The 22063-nt window shown below is 42.6% G+C and overlaps 1 protein-coding gene across 3 annotated transcripts in view; it reads right to left on the bottom strand.

Moving 5' to 3' along the window:
- Window positions 1-22063, bottom strand: part of FRMD3 (FERM domain containing 3) — a 326745-nt gene that overhangs the window by 110950 nt on the left and 193732 nt on the right. For all 3 annotated transcript variants that reach the window (XM_043927504.1, XM_043927505.1, XM_043927506.1), the window contains exons 4-5: window positions 9004-9082; window positions 3276-3373 (exon numbers count right to left, since the gene is read on the bottom strand). In XM_043927504.1, coding sequence (XP_043783439.1) covers window positions 3276-3373; window positions 9004-9082 — 177 coding nt within the window. The remainder of the gene's footprint in view (window positions 1-3275; window positions 3374-9003; window positions 9083-22063) is intronic.

Raw genomic sequence — 22063 nt, 5'->3', positions numbered from 1 at the left:
GAGTTGGGTAAGCAGCATGTGGTTCTTTTCTGCACATGGTGTTGAGGGCAAAGTTACAACAAATAACATACAGCACATGGGCTGGCTTGTGAGAATGTAAAATTAAATTAAAATAAAAGAGAATTTAATTGTCAGCAAAATCCAAAGAGCTGAAGCCAAATGATGAGTGTGATCGGATGATGGCAAAAGAAGTATTGACTTTCAAGGGCACGTATGGCAGTGGCATTTCCCTTGGTTTGGAGAGAGCTTGTTCCAAAAGAACTTGAGATACAAGACATTACAGCTCCAGGGTTGACTTCTTCAGAAGATGTCCCTCACCACCCTTGCTTGATGAGGGTCCTCATGGGATCAGAGTGGCGACCCCTGTGTCCCTCTCTGTAGACACTGAGACACTATCAAAACTTCCTGTTTACCTGTCTTCCCCTACCCCCCAAAGGGACTTCACATAGCAATGCCTGCCACCTAGGAATGTCCAATAAATGTTTGGAGAACACAGGGATGAGGTAGTAAACCAATCAGTCTTTCCCAGGTACAGAGATAGAGCATACTTTGGTGCAATTTATGCAAGTGCCCTGGTTCACTTAACATAGTGGAGAATTGAGTGTGCCTGACACAGGGGTACTGCAGTAAAAAAGACTCCCAGAGTCCCACTTCCATGAAATTTAGATTCTACATAAGAGGCAATGCATAATAAGACCCCAACCAACTTAACAAGATAATTTCGGACCTAAGTGCTTATTAAAAGACAGCAAAACAGAGACACTAGAAAGAATAATGTGCAGAGAGAGGCTCCTTTAATAGTCCAGGAAGACTTCTCAGAGGAAGTGACATCTGAACAGAGTTCTGAATAGCTAGAAGGAGCCACAGACCCACAGGGATTGGACATACCAGGAGTAGGAGATAAGATCAGTAATCCTGACATGTTGCTGTTTTGCTGAAGGAACAGGAAAATATGTGCACCAAGAAAGGCCAAAAATAGATCCCTAGGGCTTTGTGTGTTTGTTTTGCAATTTTCATTATGAAAGACAATGCAAAGCATGCATTGAAAATACTCATATTTAGTGTATACAGGTAGCAAAACTCTGGATGGCTGCCTGTATTATATACTCAGAACATTCTGAAAGCTTAAAACATCCTCCTTCAAAGAATGTTAGCAAACAAGAGGCCAATAAAAAGTCACATGTCCTCCGCTTTCTAATCCTTTACTCCACATTTCCTATCACTCTGAAAGCATAAGCAGTTGTGACAAAGCAGATCTTTATCTGCATTTGTAACAATCTCCAAGGCTGCTATAATAACTCCCCCAGCCACAGAGAGTTTTATGAATCCAGCTTTTACCGGATTTGCTACAAATGGCCCGTGGACACCACTGCGTTTTAGAGCTAAAAGGCTTCTTTGAGGTCTGTCAGTCCATTTCCAACTCTACTCTCCTGAGAGCATCTTTGAGTGTGGCCAGTGATAATAGCAACAAGGGATGAGACGGGCCCTGATCATCTGGCTGGGGGCTTTGTGGCTTTATCTCAAACATAAAACAGGATGGAGAGTTTCCCATTACAGATCCATATTGAGCTTGCCCTTGGAGAATTGATCATGATACACTAATGCCTAAATGCGTCCTGAAACGCTCATAGGCTAGTCTGCTGCTCGGATTAGTATTGATTTGCTTTTCCTTTATGGAAGACTGTGCACCCTAACCAGGAACTTGCAGTCTTCACAGGAAAGGTTTGAACATTCTTTAGCTCTGTGTAAGAGAGGCAGCTTTCAGAAGCACACACTCCACCTTGGAGTAGATGGAAGGATTAAATCTCATCAGGGTATCACCGTCACCCTGATTTTAAACTTTAATATCTCCAAGGGTTTTAACAGCTCTGCCAAAACCTGCTAAGCAGTACTAGGTTGCTCCCAGAGGAAGGGGAAAAGCAACACAGATAGACTTCAGATTTCTCAAAGAGTGCACACACCCAGAAACATGGTCCTAGGAACCATTTCACAGCACAGAGCATCCCCTGGGGACAGTGGTGAGTGACAGTGAAACCCCAGAATGACGGGGGTTTCTCTTAAGCTGTGAATGAAGTCTGGAACTGTGATCAGACAGGTGACTGTCATCAACCACTTATGACCCCATCATAAGCTCCTTCGATATTTCAGATCCTTTATAAGAGTGACAAGCTCACTTGGTAGTGTCTCTCTCTCACCCCGTTCCCTCCCCTCCTCTCTCTCTCTCTCCCTCTCTCTCCATCCCTCCTCTCTTCTCCTAGTTCCCTTCCCCACCCTCCTCTTCTGTTATAAACATGTCATCAACATCCAAGCTACAAATGGCTGGAACACCTGAGTCCCTCCAAACAGGCTCAGCTGCCTCCTGGCAGGCCCAGAGAAACAGAACATCTGAGTCATTCTCCACTTGTGTCCTGAGCCCTTCCCCATGGCAATGCATTGCCTCGGGTCCTGGAGACTGCCTTCCCTCAAACAACTGTTTCTTACAGGTAGAAACATATGAAAACCAACCCTGGGTCCTAAGTGTTCACCACTTCCCACGGGTGCCTGTTCAACCCTGAGACTAAGTCTCATGAAATCATCATGCAACAGTGAAAGAGGTATAACCACCTCTTTCAATATATGAAGACACTGAAGCTTAAAGAGTTTAAATCACTTGTCTGTGGTGAAATAACCAGGAAATGGGAATTCAGGCTCAAACTGAGAAATGAGAGACTGTGAGCCTGGGTTTCTCACCATGCTGTGTGACTATTGTAAAGGTGAAGAATTAGATATGGTACACATATATATATACACATACTACACATGTGGATATACCTGTATAAATCCTTTGACATTTCATCAAGGCATTCATCAAAGGTTTGAAATGACACCTGTTTGACACCTACCTTCCTGGACACAGATCCCCTGCTCAACATACCCAGCAGGCCCCACACTTGGTATTTGGAGCTCAGGGCATTGAAGATCCCATAATCCTTCAGAACTTCTTATAAAGTCATGCATTCCATCCCCTTCAAAATAGAGACTCTGAGCTCTCCCTCGGGGCCTTGAGGACACTGTTCATGCAGAGGCCCCTGGGACCACAACAGCCCATCTTCCAGCAGGACCTCAGGGGCTTGGGAGGGAAGGAGGGGGGCTCCACTGCTGATCACCCAGCCCTGACAGGCCTCCAATCCTAACACAGACAGGATGAGCACAGGCTGGGAGGAGAGAGGCTCTGAACAGCCAAAGCTCTGCTGTCCCGTACAACAGTGGGGATAGGCAGCTGGGCCCACACTTACCTTGAACGATACAGGCACCCAGGTAGGCAGCATCCGAAAAGGAGCAGAGCAGTCGACCATGGAAAATATCTCTTTTAATTTGCAGGTACAAAAGGTACCTGCAATGCAAAAGGAGAAAGAGTCGCCCTAAGTTTTGACTGAGGCCTGGAAGAAGCAGAAGGATTGTTTACGTTTCATCCACCTGGGTCACCAGAACCCTACCTGCACTGCTTGCAGGGCAAGCAGAGGAAAACTGGGAGGGGCCCCAGGGTTCAGAAAACTTGAAGTGTCTGCAGCCACTTCCAAGAGAGACGGGGAGGATAGAGGAGAGACACGGGGCCTAGCAGCCACCGTCCCTGGGGGAAAAGTCCCACACAGTGACAACCACAGCCGCCCTCACCCCCGCCAGCACCTCAGGGACAGGCTGCCCGCGCTCTCGGTAGAATGAGGAGTCCAGAAACACACTCAATCTTACGGAGACTAGTCCCAGTCAATCAACCTCAAAAAGACTTGGTTACAAGGCCAGAAAGCCAGCTCATTGTCAGTGAGAGCTGTCACCTGTTCAGTATCCTCTCCTGCCATCTTCTCCAGCTCAGACCAACCTGATTCTGAGTGACGGGGGCTGGGGTCAGGGGTCGAGGAGCAGGACAGAGGGTGCTGGCTCCGGTGGAAGGGTCAGCACCATGCAGCTCCAGCATCGCGGAGACTCGTTGAGAGGTAAAATCCTTTGAATTTTAATGTTGCAGCAAACTCTATTTTTGAAAACACTGTAGCACCAAACAAAAAAAATATGCCTGGCCTGATTCAGCTGGGGATAGGTGGGGGTGGGGTGTCAGCTTGCCACTCCTAGCTCAGGGCATCTCACCACTGTCCCTTCTGTTCCTCCACGCCAATCATGCCCTCTTCAGATCTCCTCCTATTTCTTAGCTGGATTGATTCTTTCATTGAAGGGTCAGGCTGAGGGTCCTTGTCTCTGACTAAAGTAACTTTATAGACGTGTGCAGATTCTTTCTGCTTATTTTACAGTTTAAGTCGCAGAGACCAATCTTTTTCTTTTTTTCTTTCCAGGTTCCTGAGGCCAGGTGGGGGCAACACCCCATCGGTCCCAGTCACTACCTCCAGAACTCAAATAATCTCATCTTTTACTCAGCCTGAAGCTGAAGCTCCAGTATTTTGGCCACCTGATGCGAACAGCCGACTCACTGGAAAAGTCCCTGATGCTAGGAAAGATTGAGGGCCGAAGGAGAGGAAGGCATCAGAGGATGAGATGGCTGGATGGCATCACTGATACAATGGGCACGAACTTGGGCAAACTCCAGGAGATGGTGAGGGACAGGGAGGTTTGGTGTGCTGCAGTCCATGGGGTCGCAAAGAGTCAGACATGACTGGGCAACTAAACAACAGCAAAGAAGCTTCATGCACAACCCCACTTAGAGGGTCTGACTGAAGTGCTCAGACCACTCAGGTGCTGCCAGCCCACCCCAGTCCCATCCCAGAGCACTGGAGCTCACCATCTCCTGACACAGGGCTGCACTGAGGGGTTCAGTGGCTCCCTGGTTGTTCCATCGGAAGAATCTTTATCTCACACTTGCTTTAGGCCATGACAGTGCTGGGCACTGGGGACACAGTGGAGGCTAAAATAACACTCTCTGTCCCCACATGTGTATGGAATTGTGTGCAGGACATAAAGGTAGTCCCTAATAAATTTCCTGTCTGGGTTTGTGTGAATTTTGTTAAAGGACCCATTTTGTCAAGGACCCAGAGTATCTCCCTAAACTGACACCTTTCACACTTTAGTGAGCTTGTGAATTACCCAGAGATCCTGTTAGAATGTGGATTCTGGTTCAGTAGGTCTGGGTGAGGCCCAAGAGTCCAGATTTCTAATAAGCTCCCCAGTGATGCTGAGCTGCAGGCGTATGGACCACACTTGAGTAAAAAGGTTCTAAACCAGAGGTTCTCAGCCTGACTGTGCATCAGAACTACACGGGGGAGCTTTTAGACAATACCAACATGGATCCTACCCAGACCTAATTAAATCAGAATCTTGTTCCTCATCAAAATGTGTACACGAGTTTTCATAGCCGCATTCTTCATCACAGCGAAGCCAAATGCCCATCAACTGATGAAAGGATAAAGAAAAGTGGTATATCCATACAATGGAATATTATTGAGCCATAAAAGGAAGGAAGTACCTACTGATTCCTGCTACAACAGGGGTGAAACTTGAAAACATTAAGCTAAGTGAAAAGTCAGACATAAAAGGTGTATAGACCACATATTGTATGATTCCATTTGCATAAAATTTTCACAATAGACCAATCTACAAAGACAGAAATATAGCTTCATAACTGCCAGGGGCTGAGGGGAGGGGAGAATGGGAAGGACCGCTTGAGTACTTGGTTTCCTGATGGGGTGATAAAAATGTTCTGGAAAGGGATCATAGTGATGGTGACACAACTCTGGGAACATACCAAGCCCACTGAACTGTAGGCTCTAATGTCTACCTAAGGGAACTAATACTTTTGAAAATCCCAATTGCCTTGGAGTAGTGGTTCTTGGAGGAGGGCATAGCAACCCACCCCAGTATTCTTGCCTAGAAAATCCTGGTGGACAGAGGAGCCTGGTGGGCTGTAGTGCATGGGGTCGCAAAGAGCTGGACATGACTGAGTCACTAAGCACAGTGGTTCTTAAATTTTAACATGCTTTCCATTTACCTGCAAAGTCACTTCAGTTGTGTCTGACTCTTTGCGACCCTGTGGACCATAGCTCGCCAAGCTCCTCTGTCCATGGGATTCTCCATGCAAGAACACTGGACTGGGTTTCCATTTCCTTCTCCAATAATTATCTGGAGCACATATGAAAATACAGATTGCAGGACCCCATCCCAGGCCTGGCACAGAGACCAAGTTCCCAGGTGACACTGTTGCTGTTAATCCAGTGACCTGACTTTGAGGACCAAGGCCCTTGACTATTCAGAATACCAGGGTCATACAAATACTTGAGATGATGAAATCTTTCTTAAAGATTTTAAACTACCAGGCTGAATGCCATCAAGTTTCTTTGCTACATGCTGAATGTATACATTAAACAAAAAGCATTCCTTTCTACATTTTGGTGAGTTTAGCAGTGAAAAACAGTTTCAAATAAATATTCACTCATAAATGAGAGGTTTGGGTTCTGATCCCATAACTCAGATATTGAGTCTGATGAAAGCTTCCTGAGAAAGAGAATCAGCTTTCACAACAGCTGAGATTGGGTCCTTGCTCAAATTAGCAAACTCTAGAGATAATCATGGATTATTATGGGTTCCACATAATCCACTGAGCCTTGCAAATGGCTTCAGGTTCAGATACTCATTTTTTAATGTAACAGTCACCAAAAAACAACAATAATAATGCATTTACATGTCATCACTCCCTGCATGAAAGAATTAAGCAATGAAAATGCAAGAGGATTGGGGTCACACATTATTATGTCATCATTAATGATACACTTCTCCATCTAACATGAATTTAAAGATGGTTTTTACCAAAAAATTTTAAAGCAATATGCTTTTATTACATTCAATTGTATATAGCATTTACCGAAGCCCTAGAAATCTAAAAGATTGTAAGGTGACTGTGTAAATGGAGAGATAAAAAGGTTAAAAAATGATTTCAAATGTCCTTCTTGGTGACTATTCTTGTTGCTTTGCTCTTTTAAAACTGCTTTTCTTTCTCAGTGTTTATTTACACCTAAGCCTGGTCATAAATGTGATCTTAGCTTCTCATTTATTAAATTCTTCTTAAATTTTAGATTAACTTAGAATAAAATAACGTATCAAACAAGAAAAACTAAACTCTTTCAAAATAGGGTTTAAACATAAGTATCTGAGTCATTCCACAGTTTGCAGATTCCTTTCAAATTCTAAGTACAGTGTTAACTCGGAAAAGTCCATTTCTACCTGTGCAAGGACACACTATTATCTGAATTTCCATCAGAGACATAAAAATGTTCCACTATTAATACCTTAGCTATTCAGACAAAAGTAGTAAAATGCTAGCAAATTTAACTGAGTGGGATTTAACTGGAGTTAGTAACTAAAACTTTGTACCCTTTTACTTTCAAAACAGGCTTTTCTCAACATCAACAACAAAAAATACATCCTTAATTTATATTGTGATACATATTCAATTTTTATCCTCCAGAAAAGATTTTAAAGAAAACAAGTGACAAAAGTGAGCCATTTTGGCCCCTGATGAAATAATGCCTGGCATGAGTATTTGATTTGATCTTCCGAATTACACTGTTAGCACCCAGAGGGCAGGACAAATATCTCCAAATATGTCTCTCTCTCTATTTATTTATTTAAGTAGCTCATACAACCCTTTCAGAGAGCAGAACTGAGGAAGAACTTAACAAATAAATGATTAAATTTTTCAAGCCAAAAGCAGGCTGAAGCCACGTACCATTTGATTCTATTTGCATGAAATGTCCAAAACAGGTAAATCCATAGAGACAGAAAGCAGATGAGTGGTTTCCAGGGCCAGGGGGATGAGAGAGTGTGTAATAACTGCTCATGGGTACAAGCTTTCTGGGGGTCAGGGGGATGATGACATGCTCTGGAACTAGATAATGGTGATGGTTGCCCAACATGGTGAATGTGCTTAATGTCACTGAATTCTGCACTTTGAAACAATGAAAAATAATTTGTTATGTGAATTTTATCTTAATTTTTAAAAAAGGCAGGCCAGTTTGCAAAATGCCAACCACCACTTACAATGTCCATCATCTCCTTTCCCCTGCCATACCCTACCCCACCCCCAAGCACAAACCTCCACCAATGGCTATGCACAAATTACTAATACAGAACGGCGCCCTTCCACCGTCACCCTATGCCACTATGGTGGAGCCTGACACTGGCCCCTCATGGATAATAAAGATAGCACAACCCCCAAGAACCCTACACGTGCCTCTGCACACAATGATCAGGGTCAACTGCCTTTGCTTCTCTTCCGCGCTTGGACCCACACAGATTATTCTGAGAGAAGACTAGATGCAACGACTTTTTGCGGTCATCAGATCAAAGCCCAAAGCCTCATTAAGAGCTAAGCCGCAAATCAAAGCCTCATTAACAGCCAAGCACTAAGAGCATGGGCTCTTCTTTATCCACCGAGCTGGCCCTCCTGGGACCCCACTCAGTGGCACTGCCAAGGCTGCTTGTGGAACCTCCAGAAAGTAGACTATTTGCACGTGGCCGCAGCAGAAGGAGACAGGAAGCGGGGAGGCCCAAGAACTAGAAAATGCAAATAGCTGGGCTGAGGACACTCTACAAAGAGAGGGTAGCTGGCTCCACGGTTGGTCGTATAGCCAGTGGAATGTGGGATGACAAACATTCCATTCTGTCAAGGGATCTTTTCCCTTCCAGAAAATCTTAGATCCCAAAGATAAGTCCTAGGGGCTGCACTAGCTATGAATTTGCCCATATCCTAAAGACAGTCATCTTCTGTTTATTTTTAGCAACCCACTGTCAGATGTTTTCAGGGAGCAGCTCCTCCTTATACCCACTGCTTTTTTGCACAGTTAATTACACTCCTAATGACAACGGTTTGAAAACTCCCAAGATAATTAAGTGCAAGAGACAATTCCAAGCCAAATACTGAGCTGAGGCGCCTGCTTGGTGGAGATGCTCAGCTCTAGGAGGAAGACTCAGAGGCCCTGGCTTTGGTTCAAGGGGCGCGTTAAACATACAAACAAACAAACCAAATACCTGGTGAGCTCTTCTTTAATCTTCAAGGGTTCATGTGGGTAGAATTTCACTCTAAAGCACATGGTGTATGGTGGATGAGCTGAAACATCATAAAGAAAAAGCATGAGAAAAGCAGCAGAAGACCATGAACTCAAACACACATAGGCGAGTCAGCCATGCAGCCTTCCACTCTACCCTGGGGGGTGGGCGGGAGGAGGATTTTCTGAAAGAACAAAAAACAGCAACAGCGACCACAAAACTCAATGGAAATGCTTGACAAGACGCCTAAAGCAAACTGGGTACAGGCAACCTAGTCAGTCAGAACAGCTTTCCAGGTCATGGCTCCTTCCTTCTCTCCAGGCCACAGCTTCAAATAACATTTTCTCTTCCAACTCTTTCCACTCTCTTCTTCAGATAGATTGTTCATAAGGACCACTCAGGATTTTGGCCTAGTGAAATATTTTTTTTAGCCTATGAGATGGAAAAATGTCACCACACATGACTAGTTTTCCCAAAGTGATAGTGCCTTTGAACTAAAATCAAGATTCTTAAAATGCAGTCTGCCATGCACAGATTCTACTCTGTATAATTTTAGTATTATTTTAGTGTTATCTATCAATGACGCAGTCGCTTGCATGAAAAGAAACACTTTTATAACTTCTTGCTTTGTCTGAATCAAAATGGCTATATGTAGACTGAAATTCTGGTTGAGGTTTGTTGATTCTGGAATGTACTACTTCCATTAAAATATCCAGAACTCAGTAAGCTCCCAAGGGGATTCTATAGGATTTCTGATACCTTTAACTATAAGACCACTGTTGACTAGCAATGTTAACCTAATGAATGCACACAAGTATAGTAAGATACATTTAGATTTCAGTTAATATACAAAATTAGCATCTTAAAATCAAAGAAATACGATGGTTAGTATTATTATTACTATGGACCTGACATTATTATTTGTCTCTGAATCACTATAGTGCTTGAGATCATCTCTGAATCTACATCCAAATGTGACTATGAAACAGCACTCTCTTCTGTCTCAAATACTCTTTCATAATAAGCAGGGGTTAAATCACCAGTCCTGTAATGTCTGGGACTATTCTGTATGTAGACAAATTCTTTATGTAGAAAGGACTATCAGCATCAAAATTGAATGTATAATGAAGATAATTTAATCTGGAAAATAATTATTTAAAACAGTTTGAAAGAAAGCATCCAAATCCCAGGAAAACATAGCAGCATCTTGCTGGATATCTCAGCAAAGAAAAACTGATTAAAAATACACACGCACACACACGGGTGTCAGAATCCTTCACTAAATGCTCCACTTCTCCAGCAGAAACTATCAAATTTCTTAACTGAGTTGTTTGACTTAACTGTTTCTTAACTGACCATGTGTTTCCTACATTTAAGAAAGGGAGCATTTTTCTGGAGCACTAGGGGAAAATATACACCTCTTATACAGCAAAGAATGAAGAAAAACACAAATGGATTCTTAAGTCATTCATCTTTCACAATATCTAGAAACTCAGTTTTGATTAAAAATATTTTATCTTTACACATTCCCCAGATTTCTTTCAATTTGTTTAAATCATCTCTAAAGAATGAAAACTAATAGTGTTTTTAATGATTAAATGTGTCCTTAATAGAAAGACTGAGACAGTTGTTATATAAGCAACAGAGCAAAAAAGAAAACAGCATTTAAGAAAGGCTTTTTCTCTTTTCTTTCTTCCTCCTTTTATTAAAGTCCTCAAAATTAATACATGTTTAAGTACAACCAAAGAAGCTAGACAGACAGATGACAGTGAGATGAAAGAGATAGATGGATGCCAATAGACAGATGAGCCTTCCCCTTTCACATTCCTTCACTTTTGTCTCCATTCCTGCTCTTTCTGTCCCCCAGCTCCCCACCCCACCCCAGACTCTCCACCACTGTTAACAACCACTTCATCTCTATGCTTCTCCACTTTTGCCATCCTCACACATGATGACACACATAAGTAATTTTTAAATATAATTTATTTGCACAAAATGAGATCATACTATGTATGTTTCTCTTATCTCATTCAACTATCTTGCCCATCCATCTAGGACATTAGGTACAGATCTAACTCACTGTCTATAACAATTGCCTAATAGTTCATATGACACACTAGAATTTACTCATCTATTCTTTTTTAATTATTCAGGTTGTTCCAACATTACAATACACGCATTCTATAATGTATACCATATGTATTATTGATATATACAATACTGAGGTATATCACTGGGGGCTTCCCTCATAGCTTAGTTGGTAAATCATCTGCCTGCAATGCAGGAGACCTGGGTTTGATTCCTGGGTTGGGAAGATCCCCTGGAGAAGGAAATGGCAACCCACTCCAGTATTCTTGCCTGGAGAATCCCATGGACAGAGGAGCCTGATAGGCTACAGTCCATGGGATCGCAAGAGTTGGACACGACTTAGCGACTAAACCACCACCACTATCATTAAATGCAAGTGTTTTTATTCCATATATCATTAACTATTTCATATATTAGTAAATATATATATTTTAATATAGACTCCCAATATTTGAATTTGGGGGAATAAAATCAGCTGACTGAAGGCAAATAGAGAAAAGGAGGCTCACAGAAGGTAGACCCAAAGGAGAGCTGTCATTTTGTCTTCTACCTGGTCAGCATATTTCCTTGCGATGCCCTAGGCTGGCTTCAATAGGTATCTGAGCTCATTAGATACAAACTGGGATTTGCATTCCTCCTAAGGGACTACACAGTGAGGCTCAGAGGTGGTCCCCAGGCGGCCATCTTTGAATTCCATGACTGTAGGCAATCCTTTCAGCCATCTTTGTTCTAAGACCTGAGGCTTCAGAATGATATAATGCTTCTCCCACATGGAGAGCCCTTCCATCATTTGAAGACACAGCTCAAGGTCCTTCTGAACCTTTTCTAAAATAAACATCCTGAGGGACTTGCCTGGCAGTCCAGGGGTTAAGAATTTGTCTTCCAACACAAGGGATGTGAGTTCTATCCCTAGTCAGGGAACCAAGATTCCCACATGCTGCGGGACAACTAAGCCTGCACACCACAACTAGAGAGGGCACAAACCACAGCTACTGTGCCCATGTGCCACAGCTAGAGGAGCTGGCACACCACAATAAAAAGCTCACACTGCCAAAAGATTAATACAAATAACATAAAATAAATACCCCAGTTCTTCTGGCTGCTCCTCATATAGGAGCTTTGAGTGCCCTCACCCTGAATATATTTCTGCCTCCTCTGTGTTTTCTCAAGCCTGGAGCCCCAGCAGTTGCCAGAGCTGCTCAGGGGACCATCACAGGCTTCACTTTGAACATAACTGTTGCTCCCTATCAACAGCCTCCTCTCCATGCTGATTCACTCTGAGTTTATAGCAGACCAACAGCTGTAATTCTTTTCATATATGTTGCTGCTAAGTCAGACAGAAAAAGTCACTAAGCTCCTGCCATCTCTCCCTCCATTTTCTGGGATGTGATCATGGAAGAAATTAATACAAGGTTCCAGTGGTATGCTCACCACTAGACCCCTTATCAGAGAAGGGATGCCAAGCAGGTAGCAGAAAAATCAGGAGGTGGCATTTTTCTTGTTTTTAAATAATTTTACTTATTTAATTTTTGACCAGGTTGGGTCTTCACTGCTGTACAGGCTTTTCTCTAGTTATGGAGAGCAGGGGCTACTCTCTAGTTGTGGTGCTAGCTTCTCATTGCAGAGGCTTCTCTTGTTGTGGAGCACAAGCTCTAGGGTGCTTAGGCTTTAGTAGTTGTCACTCCTGGGCTCTATGGCACAGGCTCAATAGTTGTGGTTCACAGGTTTAGTTGCTTTACAGCATACAGGATCTTCCCAGATCAGGGACAGAACCTGTGTCTCCTGCATTGGCAGGCATACTCTTTACCATTAAACCACCAGAGAAGCCTAGAGGTGGCACTTTTCAAGTCTGAAATTTTCTACCCGTTTTCTTCTACCATCATATATACCCCTACTGTGGTCATGTTGATCCAGCATCATTGGCCCTGTGTTGCCAACAAAAGAAAAAAGTTTTCCTACAGGTTAAAAGAAGTGCATGATCTTGACATAATGAACCACAGGTAGTAGCAGGCTCCTCCTTAAAGAACACAATGAAGGCTGTGGATGCAAAATTATATCATAGAGCAAGAAGTAAAGCTAAGGAATGCTCCTTCACAGGGCTGGAAGAAGCTGAAAAGATAAATAATTTCCCCCTAAAATGTTGATCTGGTTATAGATGACAAGATTTATGAGGGTTTGGACCTATATGTCTTATTCAGCTTTCCAGCCTCAGAGTTGCTTATTGATAAAGGATTAGTTCTCTCCCTGTTTAGATGAATTGATGAATGATGATGCCCAACCTCTGAGGCAGATGTTAAGGCAAACAGCCAAGTGCTGCTATCACATTCATCCCATTAGAACACTGGTCTAGAAGGTCCACACTCTGAGTCACTACAGCAATTTCCAGGATTTCTATTTTGAAAAATCTCAGGTCCTACAAATCAACCTCTGCCCTTCAACAGCTGGAATGGATTCAGGGACTCTGGAGTTGGTTACAATAGCTACTTCTAGTGGGAGGATTAATTAATCAACAAAAATTTTGAGTACCTGCTAGGTATCAGGCACAGGTTTAGATATAAACAAAAAATTCTGTCTTCAAGGAGGACACATTCTAGTGGGATAAACAGATATAAAATGAAAATAAATAAATGAAGTATGTAGAACATTTGAAGCTCATAACTGCTATGGAGAAGAATAAAGAATTTAAGGGAAGAGGGAAGACCATCCCCATCCGTGTTACCTTTTCTCATCTCCACACAAGCAAATCCACCAACCTAAGTGCAATTCTCTTTATTACCTTCTAGAAAATTAAACAAGGGGAGAAATACAATTATGTAAAATTTTAAATCATTAAACCCCAATGTGTTGGCAGTGGTTTAGGGTCAAAAGCTCAGATTTGGAGCACTGGCAGACACCCCACCAGCTGCATAAATGCTGGAAAAGGAGCTTTTCCAGGCTCCAGCTGACAGCTGGTATGTGCTCCCTGGGACTAATCTAAGGTCAAAATCTCTTGTGGAGATGAGCCCACTCCCTTCGTCTAGCAGCTTAGTCTCTCTGCTATTCCAGCTTCCATGTCTTATTCTTAAGCTATAGGGAAAGAGGAATAGGACAAAGGATGACACTTATCTGCCCAAACATTTGGTTCAGAAGTGGAGTTGGAAACGTCTGATGAAGGAGCTATCTATAGAGCAAGAAATACCCAACACAGAGGTAACACGTAGGCAGTAACGCCTACGCTCTGCTCGGGGCCCTTCCCCGACTGTGTCATCATGAAGAGCCACTATGTGGCTTTACCAGATGGGGCACCCCACAGGGGACAACACCCTCGTTCACGTCGACTGTGGTACTAAGGCTCTGGCATCAGTGATAGAAGCACACAGGATGATGGGAAACCCAAGCCCACCAGAAGTGCTCAGACCTCAAAAGAGACTTCAGACAGTGATCTTAAGCAAGACACTGAACTTCTCTGTTTCCTGCTTTGGAGGAGGGAACGGCACTGGGGGGCACGTCAACCTCCCCAGAGGTGTTTGGACAGATCCGACGGGCTCTTGGTACACGCACATTGCACAGCATCCCAACAAACAAAAGTTCACATTTGGGAAAGCTCTCCTAACAGAAGAACAGAAGGAAAAGGAAGGCTGGATATGGGAGGGAAGAGAAGGAGAAGACTGAATTGCACTTAAGTCAACAGCTGAAAAGCGGTTACTCAGCCATGTAAGTGCTACAAATGAGAACATCACTGAGGAGCAGAGTAGGGAAAAATGTAAAAATCCACTTTAAAATGCCAGGAGCAGGTAATTGCCCCAAGAACAGCAGGGCTCCTCTGGCACAGCCCTTTGTTACCTGCCAGACAAAGGCTGGGGAGGCCAAGTGTCACCGCAGGGAAGCTCAGGGGCCCCTTTTTTGCATCAGCAGATCCCAGGGTATTGTCATTCGGGTGGTTTGTTAACAGTAAGAACACGGGGAGAAGAACAGCCGTTTATAAAGCAGAGACAGACTTCCTCATCTCCACTTTGAGATCTTGCCCAGAAATGAGGATAGGGATAAAAAACGATTAGGTGAGCAGCCTCCCTGGTGAAAATGGAAATTTAAAAAAGACTTTCTATTTTTAATCAGCATGCATACATGTTAAGTCGCTTCAGTCACGTGCGACTCTGTGTGACCCTATGTAGTGTAGCCTGCCGGACTCCTCTGTCCATGGGATTCTCCAGGCAAGAATACTGGAGTGGGTTGCCATTCCCATCTCCAGGGATTTTTAACCAGTAACTATTCTCAAATCTTATAAAAACAAATAGGTGAAACTTTTTTTTTGGCTGGTGAAACATCCCTCAGCAATTTTTCTTAAAATACAGTGGTCTTCCTCCAATCATTATAAAGAACAATAGAAAAACACAACTTTGGGAACATACCTATAAACTCATGATCCTTCTCATGCACATTTTGGCTGACAGCTATGAACCACCACACCCCCCTGCCCAACTCCTTTCAACAGCATTAAATCATAGAGCCCATGGCTTCAGCAGGCATTTGTCAGGACAGTACTTATACCTAGAATGTATCTCTCATGCCTCCCTCTGGGACTCTTGAAAAAAGAAGTGTGATCAATTTGTCAGACTTGCAGACTCTGGGAAAACCACTGCAAAGGGTTTGGTGTTGCAGAAAGGAACCCTAGCACTACAAGTAAGAGGCTTACTTTCCAAAGGACCTCAAGCAGGCATCAGGGGTCCTCGGCCTGTTCAGCACAACTGGCACCTTTTTATTCCTAACCAAAACTCCCTCCCAGGTCCTTGCAGAGGCTGTAGCTCGAGAGCTGAGGGCCACACCCCACCTCTCCATTGGGCAGCAGTGCAAAGGGACACTGATGAACCACGTTCGGTGATGAAACAGCTCGGGAACACACGCTCTTTCTGCGCATGTGCAAAACGATGCTGCGCGCCAAAAGGGCAAAGCATTACTCATAACGAACTGTAACTCTTGGGGTATGATCAAATGAAACAGCCACAGAGAACTGCTCTCTTAACAACTGCTCTCTTCTAGTTGGAAATGATTATTGCCATTAAGCAACAACTGTTACTATCATCATCAACGGCACAGATAATTCCTCCATCCCTCTTTGACTGAAATGACAAGCAGCGGCCTCCAAGATATTACTGGTACTGTATCTCCTCCACTTCCAAAGCAGAGATTAAAAACAACGTTTCTTTAATTCATCTTCCTCCTGTTATAGCTCTCTCTTATGTTTTAATCACACACACACAGGCACAGGCGCATCCACACCCACACACACACCCACACGCGCATGGGGAGAATGAAGTCACCCTCTAAGCACTCTTTTAGGGGACACTGGTGTGCTGAGCAGCTGCCTCACAAATACTTGTCCTTGGAATTCTCTGACTGCATGCGCTGCACTGGAGAAGCTCCATCAGGGACTTTGATATTCAACATGCTTCATCTCAAGTTCACCATTTGAACAATTGCTGCAAACTTAAAACTCTCAACTTTCATTTCCTCATCTGCAAAATGGGGATAAGAATGCAATCAACCACCTAAAGTAAGGATCTGTGAAATTTCTCTATAAAGGGTAAGAAAGTAAATATTTTTCACTTTGTGGGCATTAGGGCGGCTATCTCAACTACTTTCATCAGTTGTTGCAGGGTGGAAGCAACCACAGACATGATGTAAACAAACGGCATGATGTGTTCCAATAAAACACTGAAATCTGAATTTAATACACTCCTCATGTCACAAAATATCATTCTTTCCTTCTGACCATTTAAAAATATGAAACCTACTCCCAGCCTATGGCCATACAAAAGCAGATGGCAAGTTGGGTCCGGCCCAGGGGTCCTGTTAACAGAGACCATGATGAGGATGACAAAAGTTCATGAGGTAGAGCGCCCAGCAGACTGCCTGAGACCTTCGCACTCAACCCAGAGGAGTTACTATCACCCGAGAGGTTGAAGAAGAAACCCATGTGGATGTGGTAGAGTCCTTTAACTTGACCTAAGTCATGTATCTTGGTTCAGAGGGTGAGAGGGGGACTGTCATTTCTCAGGAAGGAGTGGGGATGGAATATCCATGAAATAGGTGCCCATATGAAGAGATATTTGGCAGTTCTGCTTCTAAAGAGGAACTTTGCTGCCTGGAACTAGGGTGCAGTGACCTGAGAATTTCAGCCAAAAAAAGTTAGTAAAAGTATATGAAACTGAAGGCTGGAGATCCAGGTGCCTGCTTGCTGCAGATGTTGTGTAACTCACTGGCCTCTCAGGAGTAATGTTGGTTGGTATAAATCAACTAGTAATAATAATAATTATTATTATAACAGCAAAATGCAAAATTGCTTATGTAACTTGGTACTGAGGTGTTTTTCTTACCACAAAAATGCATCTAAAAATGAGGCATTATAAAGTATTTCCAGTCAAAGGGAAACAGAAATGAATAGAGCTTTCCTAACCCAGTTGACCCACATTTGAACCACCTCTAGGATTCATATACCAAGCATGGAATCTCTTGGCCCATCACAGTTATCATTTCGACTTTTGTGCTGCCAACACATGTAGTTTTGAATCACATCACCCATTATGAAACAACATGGGCACTCCAGAAAGAGAGAGGAAGCCCTGAAAGTATCTCCCTAGTGATATAAAGGCTTCCGCTGAAGGATGCTCCTTTTCCTCCACTTTCTCCACCACTCCTGCCACATTCCCTGTCTCCCATAAGAAGTGCTGGGTCCTCCCCAAAGCCTAACATTGTATTCAATCAAAGTGACATCCATGTCACCACCAACCACGCTATAAGGATAAGGTTAAAAATTAGAAACCCATGGCTTACCAAATGTACACATCAATTAGAATTGTACCTTATAAATTTTAGGTATTTTGTCATTACTTTTGTTATCATTATTTCTATCTATGTTGTGAAATAAAGAAAGAACACAATGTGGAAATTATTTATAGGCCCAAACTACCTATAAATGGACTTTTTCAGAGAAGGATCAAAAAAAGAAATTTTAGATGAAATAGTCAAACCTGGGAGAAAGAAAGACAGTTTGCCAAACCTACTAAGCTATGACAAGAATAAAAAAACCTGCCCCTAAAGCTAGAAAGAAGCATTGAAGAGAAGAAAACTGAAGAGGGCAAAACCAGCCAAAACTAAACCACAGCAGTTGGGGACTTAGTGTTACGCACTTGACTGATGCAATGGGTTTTGTTCAGACGTGTGAGCTTTACTTTGTCTTTAAAGAATATGGCAGTTTAAATTCTTCTGCCTACTCTCTAAAAGGAGCAGTTTGGTTCTAGACAACAAGCACTTATTATGAACTTACTACTTGCAGAGACTCGTAGTAAGCCATGGACCAAGTAAAGAAATCTTCCAAACTAAATACCAGTGATTAGATGAGTATCTCTATATGCCTGAGGACAACAGGACAGGTTGCCCCAAAAGGTCTAGAGATGGGGCTACAGACAAGGGGTGTTGGAAGAAGTAAAATGTTTGAAGTTTTACTGTCAGAGCATATGATCAATTCAGCAAATAACACATACACAAAGGAGAAGAAATGAGCCACAAAACAAAATCATGAAGGTTACCCAAACAGTAAATAGGAATGATAAAGGGTGTGGGAGATCTAAATTGGGGTGCTCAGTGCAGTGAGCTGGGTAGTGTATCCCCCAAATTTCATATCAACCTGAAATCCCTGAATGTGACCTCATTTGGAAACAGGGTCTTTGAAGTTGTAATTAATTAAGATGAGGTCATTCTGGGTTAGCCTGTGTGCATGCATGCTAAGCCGCTTCAGTTGGGTCCAACTCTGTGCGATACTATAGACTGTAGCCCACCAGCCTCCTCTGTCCATGGGATTCTCCAGGCAAGAATACTGGAGTGGGTTGCCGTGCCCTTCCCCAGGGGATCTTCTCAGCCCAGGGACTGAATCCAAGTCTCATGTCTTACCACTAGTGCCACCTGGGAAGCCCCATACTGAGTTACAGTGAGCCCTAAATCCAATGACTGATATAGTTTATAAGAGATGGAGGGGAAAATTAAGATACGGACACAGAGAAATATAAGGAGAAGGCAATGTGAAAATGGAGGCAGACACTGGAGTGAGGCAGCCTCAAGCTGAGGAAGGAATGCCAAAGCTAGCCAGCAATCTTCAAGAGTGAGAGGAGCCTTCAGAGGGAGCATGGCCCTGTTGACACCTTGACTTCAGACTTCTAGCCTTCAGAACTGTGGCAGAATAAATCTCTATTGTTTTAAACCAGCCATTGTATGGTACTTTGTTTTTGCAGCCTTAGGAACTAATATACTCAGCAAAGGGAATAAGTGGAAGAATAGAATTATCATCCAAACGAGTCCCATGAGTGGCTATGGACCTGTGGCTCTTCTCCTGTTCCTGACACCAGAGCAAAATCTATGCTCCTGTTGTATATGTGCATACAGAGTTTCTCAGTCGTGTCCAGCTCTTTGCAATCCCATGGACTGTAGCCCCCCAGGCTCCTCTGTCCATGAAACTTCCAAGGCAAGAATGCTGGAGTGGGTTGCCATGCCTTCCTCCAGGGGATCTTCCCAACCCAGGATCAAACCCACATATCCTGCATTGGCAGGTGGGTTCTTTACCCCTGAACCACCATGAAATGCTCCTGGTACCGTGTGTCTATGCTACAGCAGAATACATGCTCCCTAATAACAAAATTATATTAGCCCCCAGGACTACTGGGAAACTAAGGAATGATACACAAGCATAAAGTGTCATAAATATTACCAGAAACACAAATTACAAACCATCTCAGGCTTCCTTGAAAAACAATCATAACTTTGGGGAGGAAGCACCAAAGATATCAGCCAGCAACTTGGCTCAATAGTGTTCTCATGGCTGAGCCCAAATCCATGTTGTTATACAGAGGATGGGGTTCTCTGCACTCTGATTTGCATGCAGAAGCCATTTCCAAGAACTCTTATCCCTTCACGGTGCTTGGTGGCAGCATAGTACCTGATACATAGAGCAAGAATAAGATTTTAACTCTTCTCCTGGGCTAATCAGGTACCAGCCAGGATTAAGCAGAGAGCCTGTTTAGAAGACTAAGCGGGCTTTCTTTCATCTAGGTCTCTATTTCTGCTGCTGCTGCTGCTAAGTCACTTCAGTCGTGTCCGACTCTGTGCGACCCCATAGACGGCAGCCCACCAGGCTCCCCCGTCCCTGGGATTCTCCAGGCAAGAACACGAGTGGGTTGCCATTTTCTTCTCCAATGCGTGAAAGTCAAAAGTGAAAGTGAAGTCGCTCAGTCGTGTCCAACTCTTTGTGACCCCATGGACTGTAGCCTACCAGGCTCCTCCATCCATGGGATTTTCCAGGCAAGAGTACTGAAGTGGGGTGCCATTGCCTTCTCCATTTCTGCAGTACATGCTTAATGCATAATGCACTTTGATTCCTTTCTTCCTATCTTTACTTCTTTCTTGACTTTTGCATAAAGCTTCCTCTCCTTTTGTTTATGTTCTCTTTTTATTATCAAGTGATATATGAATATATTCTCACTGAAAAGATCAGGGTAAAATGTAACTATATGTAGTAAGACATGAGGGCCTCACCTCTCTCTACTTCATTCTCTTTCCCAGAGGTAACTACAGTCAGTATACATCTATTTAGTCTGTCTTCTGTGCATTTACATAGTCATACAGATAATATGTATTTATTTCCATATAAATGATCTTTATATTTTCATTTATGATCATTCTATACTTGGTATTTTACTTGCTTTTTAAATTCTACAATATATCTAATAAATATTTTGATGTCAATAAAATATGTCTGTTTTTTTCATGACTACATGCACTCCATATAATTTATTTAGCCTGGCCAAATCTTCTAGGCTTTTTATTGTTTCCAGTGCCCAGTGTTATCAGCAATACTGTAATGGACACAATGGACATCCTTGCATAATATATACGCATGCTGGAATAAATTTTGCTTTCAACAGACTCACAGAAATTACCTTGTTGTACCAAAGACACAGGGATTTTTAATCTTGAAAGATACAGCCAAATTTCCCTACCAGATGGCTTTACCAGTTTATATAATCCCACCAGAAGTGTTACCCTCATCCTCATCGACTGGCTATTATCAATATTTACAATTTTCCTGGTAAAATAAGGGCTTCCCTGGTGACTCAGTGGTAAGGAATCTGGCTTCTACTGCAGGAGGCATAGGAGATGCAGGTTCAATCCCCGGGTCAGGAAGATCCCCTGGAGGAGGGAATGGCAATCCACACCAGTATTCTTGCCTGGAGAATCCCATGGACAGAGGAGTCCAGTGGGTTATAGTCCATAGGGTGGCAAAGAGTCGGACATAACTGAAGTGACTGAATAGCAGTATAAAAATATTCTGTTTTAATTTGTATTTTCCTTGTTACTAACAATGTTGAACATCTGTTTATTAGTTTATTGCCCATTTATTTTTATTCCTTCTATGTGTTTTTTTCACATTTTTCTACTGAGTTTTTCTTTGGGCTTGTAGCATCACACTTTTTATAGTCTGCATATTACTACTTTTTATATACTTGACAAATGTTCTTCCCATTATTTTGCTTGTATTTTAATTCATTTATAATTCATTTTATAGTCATTCATTCAGCAAATACTTACTGGGAATCTACTCTGTAGAGAAAACAAACCAAATATTCTAGTACAAACACTTAAATTTTGTATAAATTTGTTAGCATTTTGCTTTGTTACTTCTGGGTTTGATGTTTTCCTTAGGAAACCCTATTTGACTCCATAATTACAAAAAATACTTCTGATGTGATATACCACATGAACAAAATAAAGAATAAAAATCACATTACCATCTGAATAGATGTAGAAAACTCAAATCCATTTATGATCTTAAAAAAAAAAACTCTCAACAAAGTATGTATAAAGGGAACATACTTCAACACAATATACTTCAACACAAACATACTTCAACAAAATAAATGACAAGCTA

This window comes from Cervus elaphus, chromosome 16 (genome assembly GCF_910594005.1).
Source record: "Cervus elaphus chromosome 16, mCerEla1.1, whole genome shotgun sequence".
Classification (NCBI taxonomy): domain Eukaryota; kingdom Metazoa; phylum Chordata; class Mammalia; order Artiodactyla; family Cervidae; genus Cervus; species Cervus elaphus.
Note: the sequence above shows the minus strand (reverse complement) of the source record. Positions and strands in the feature narration are given on the sequence as shown.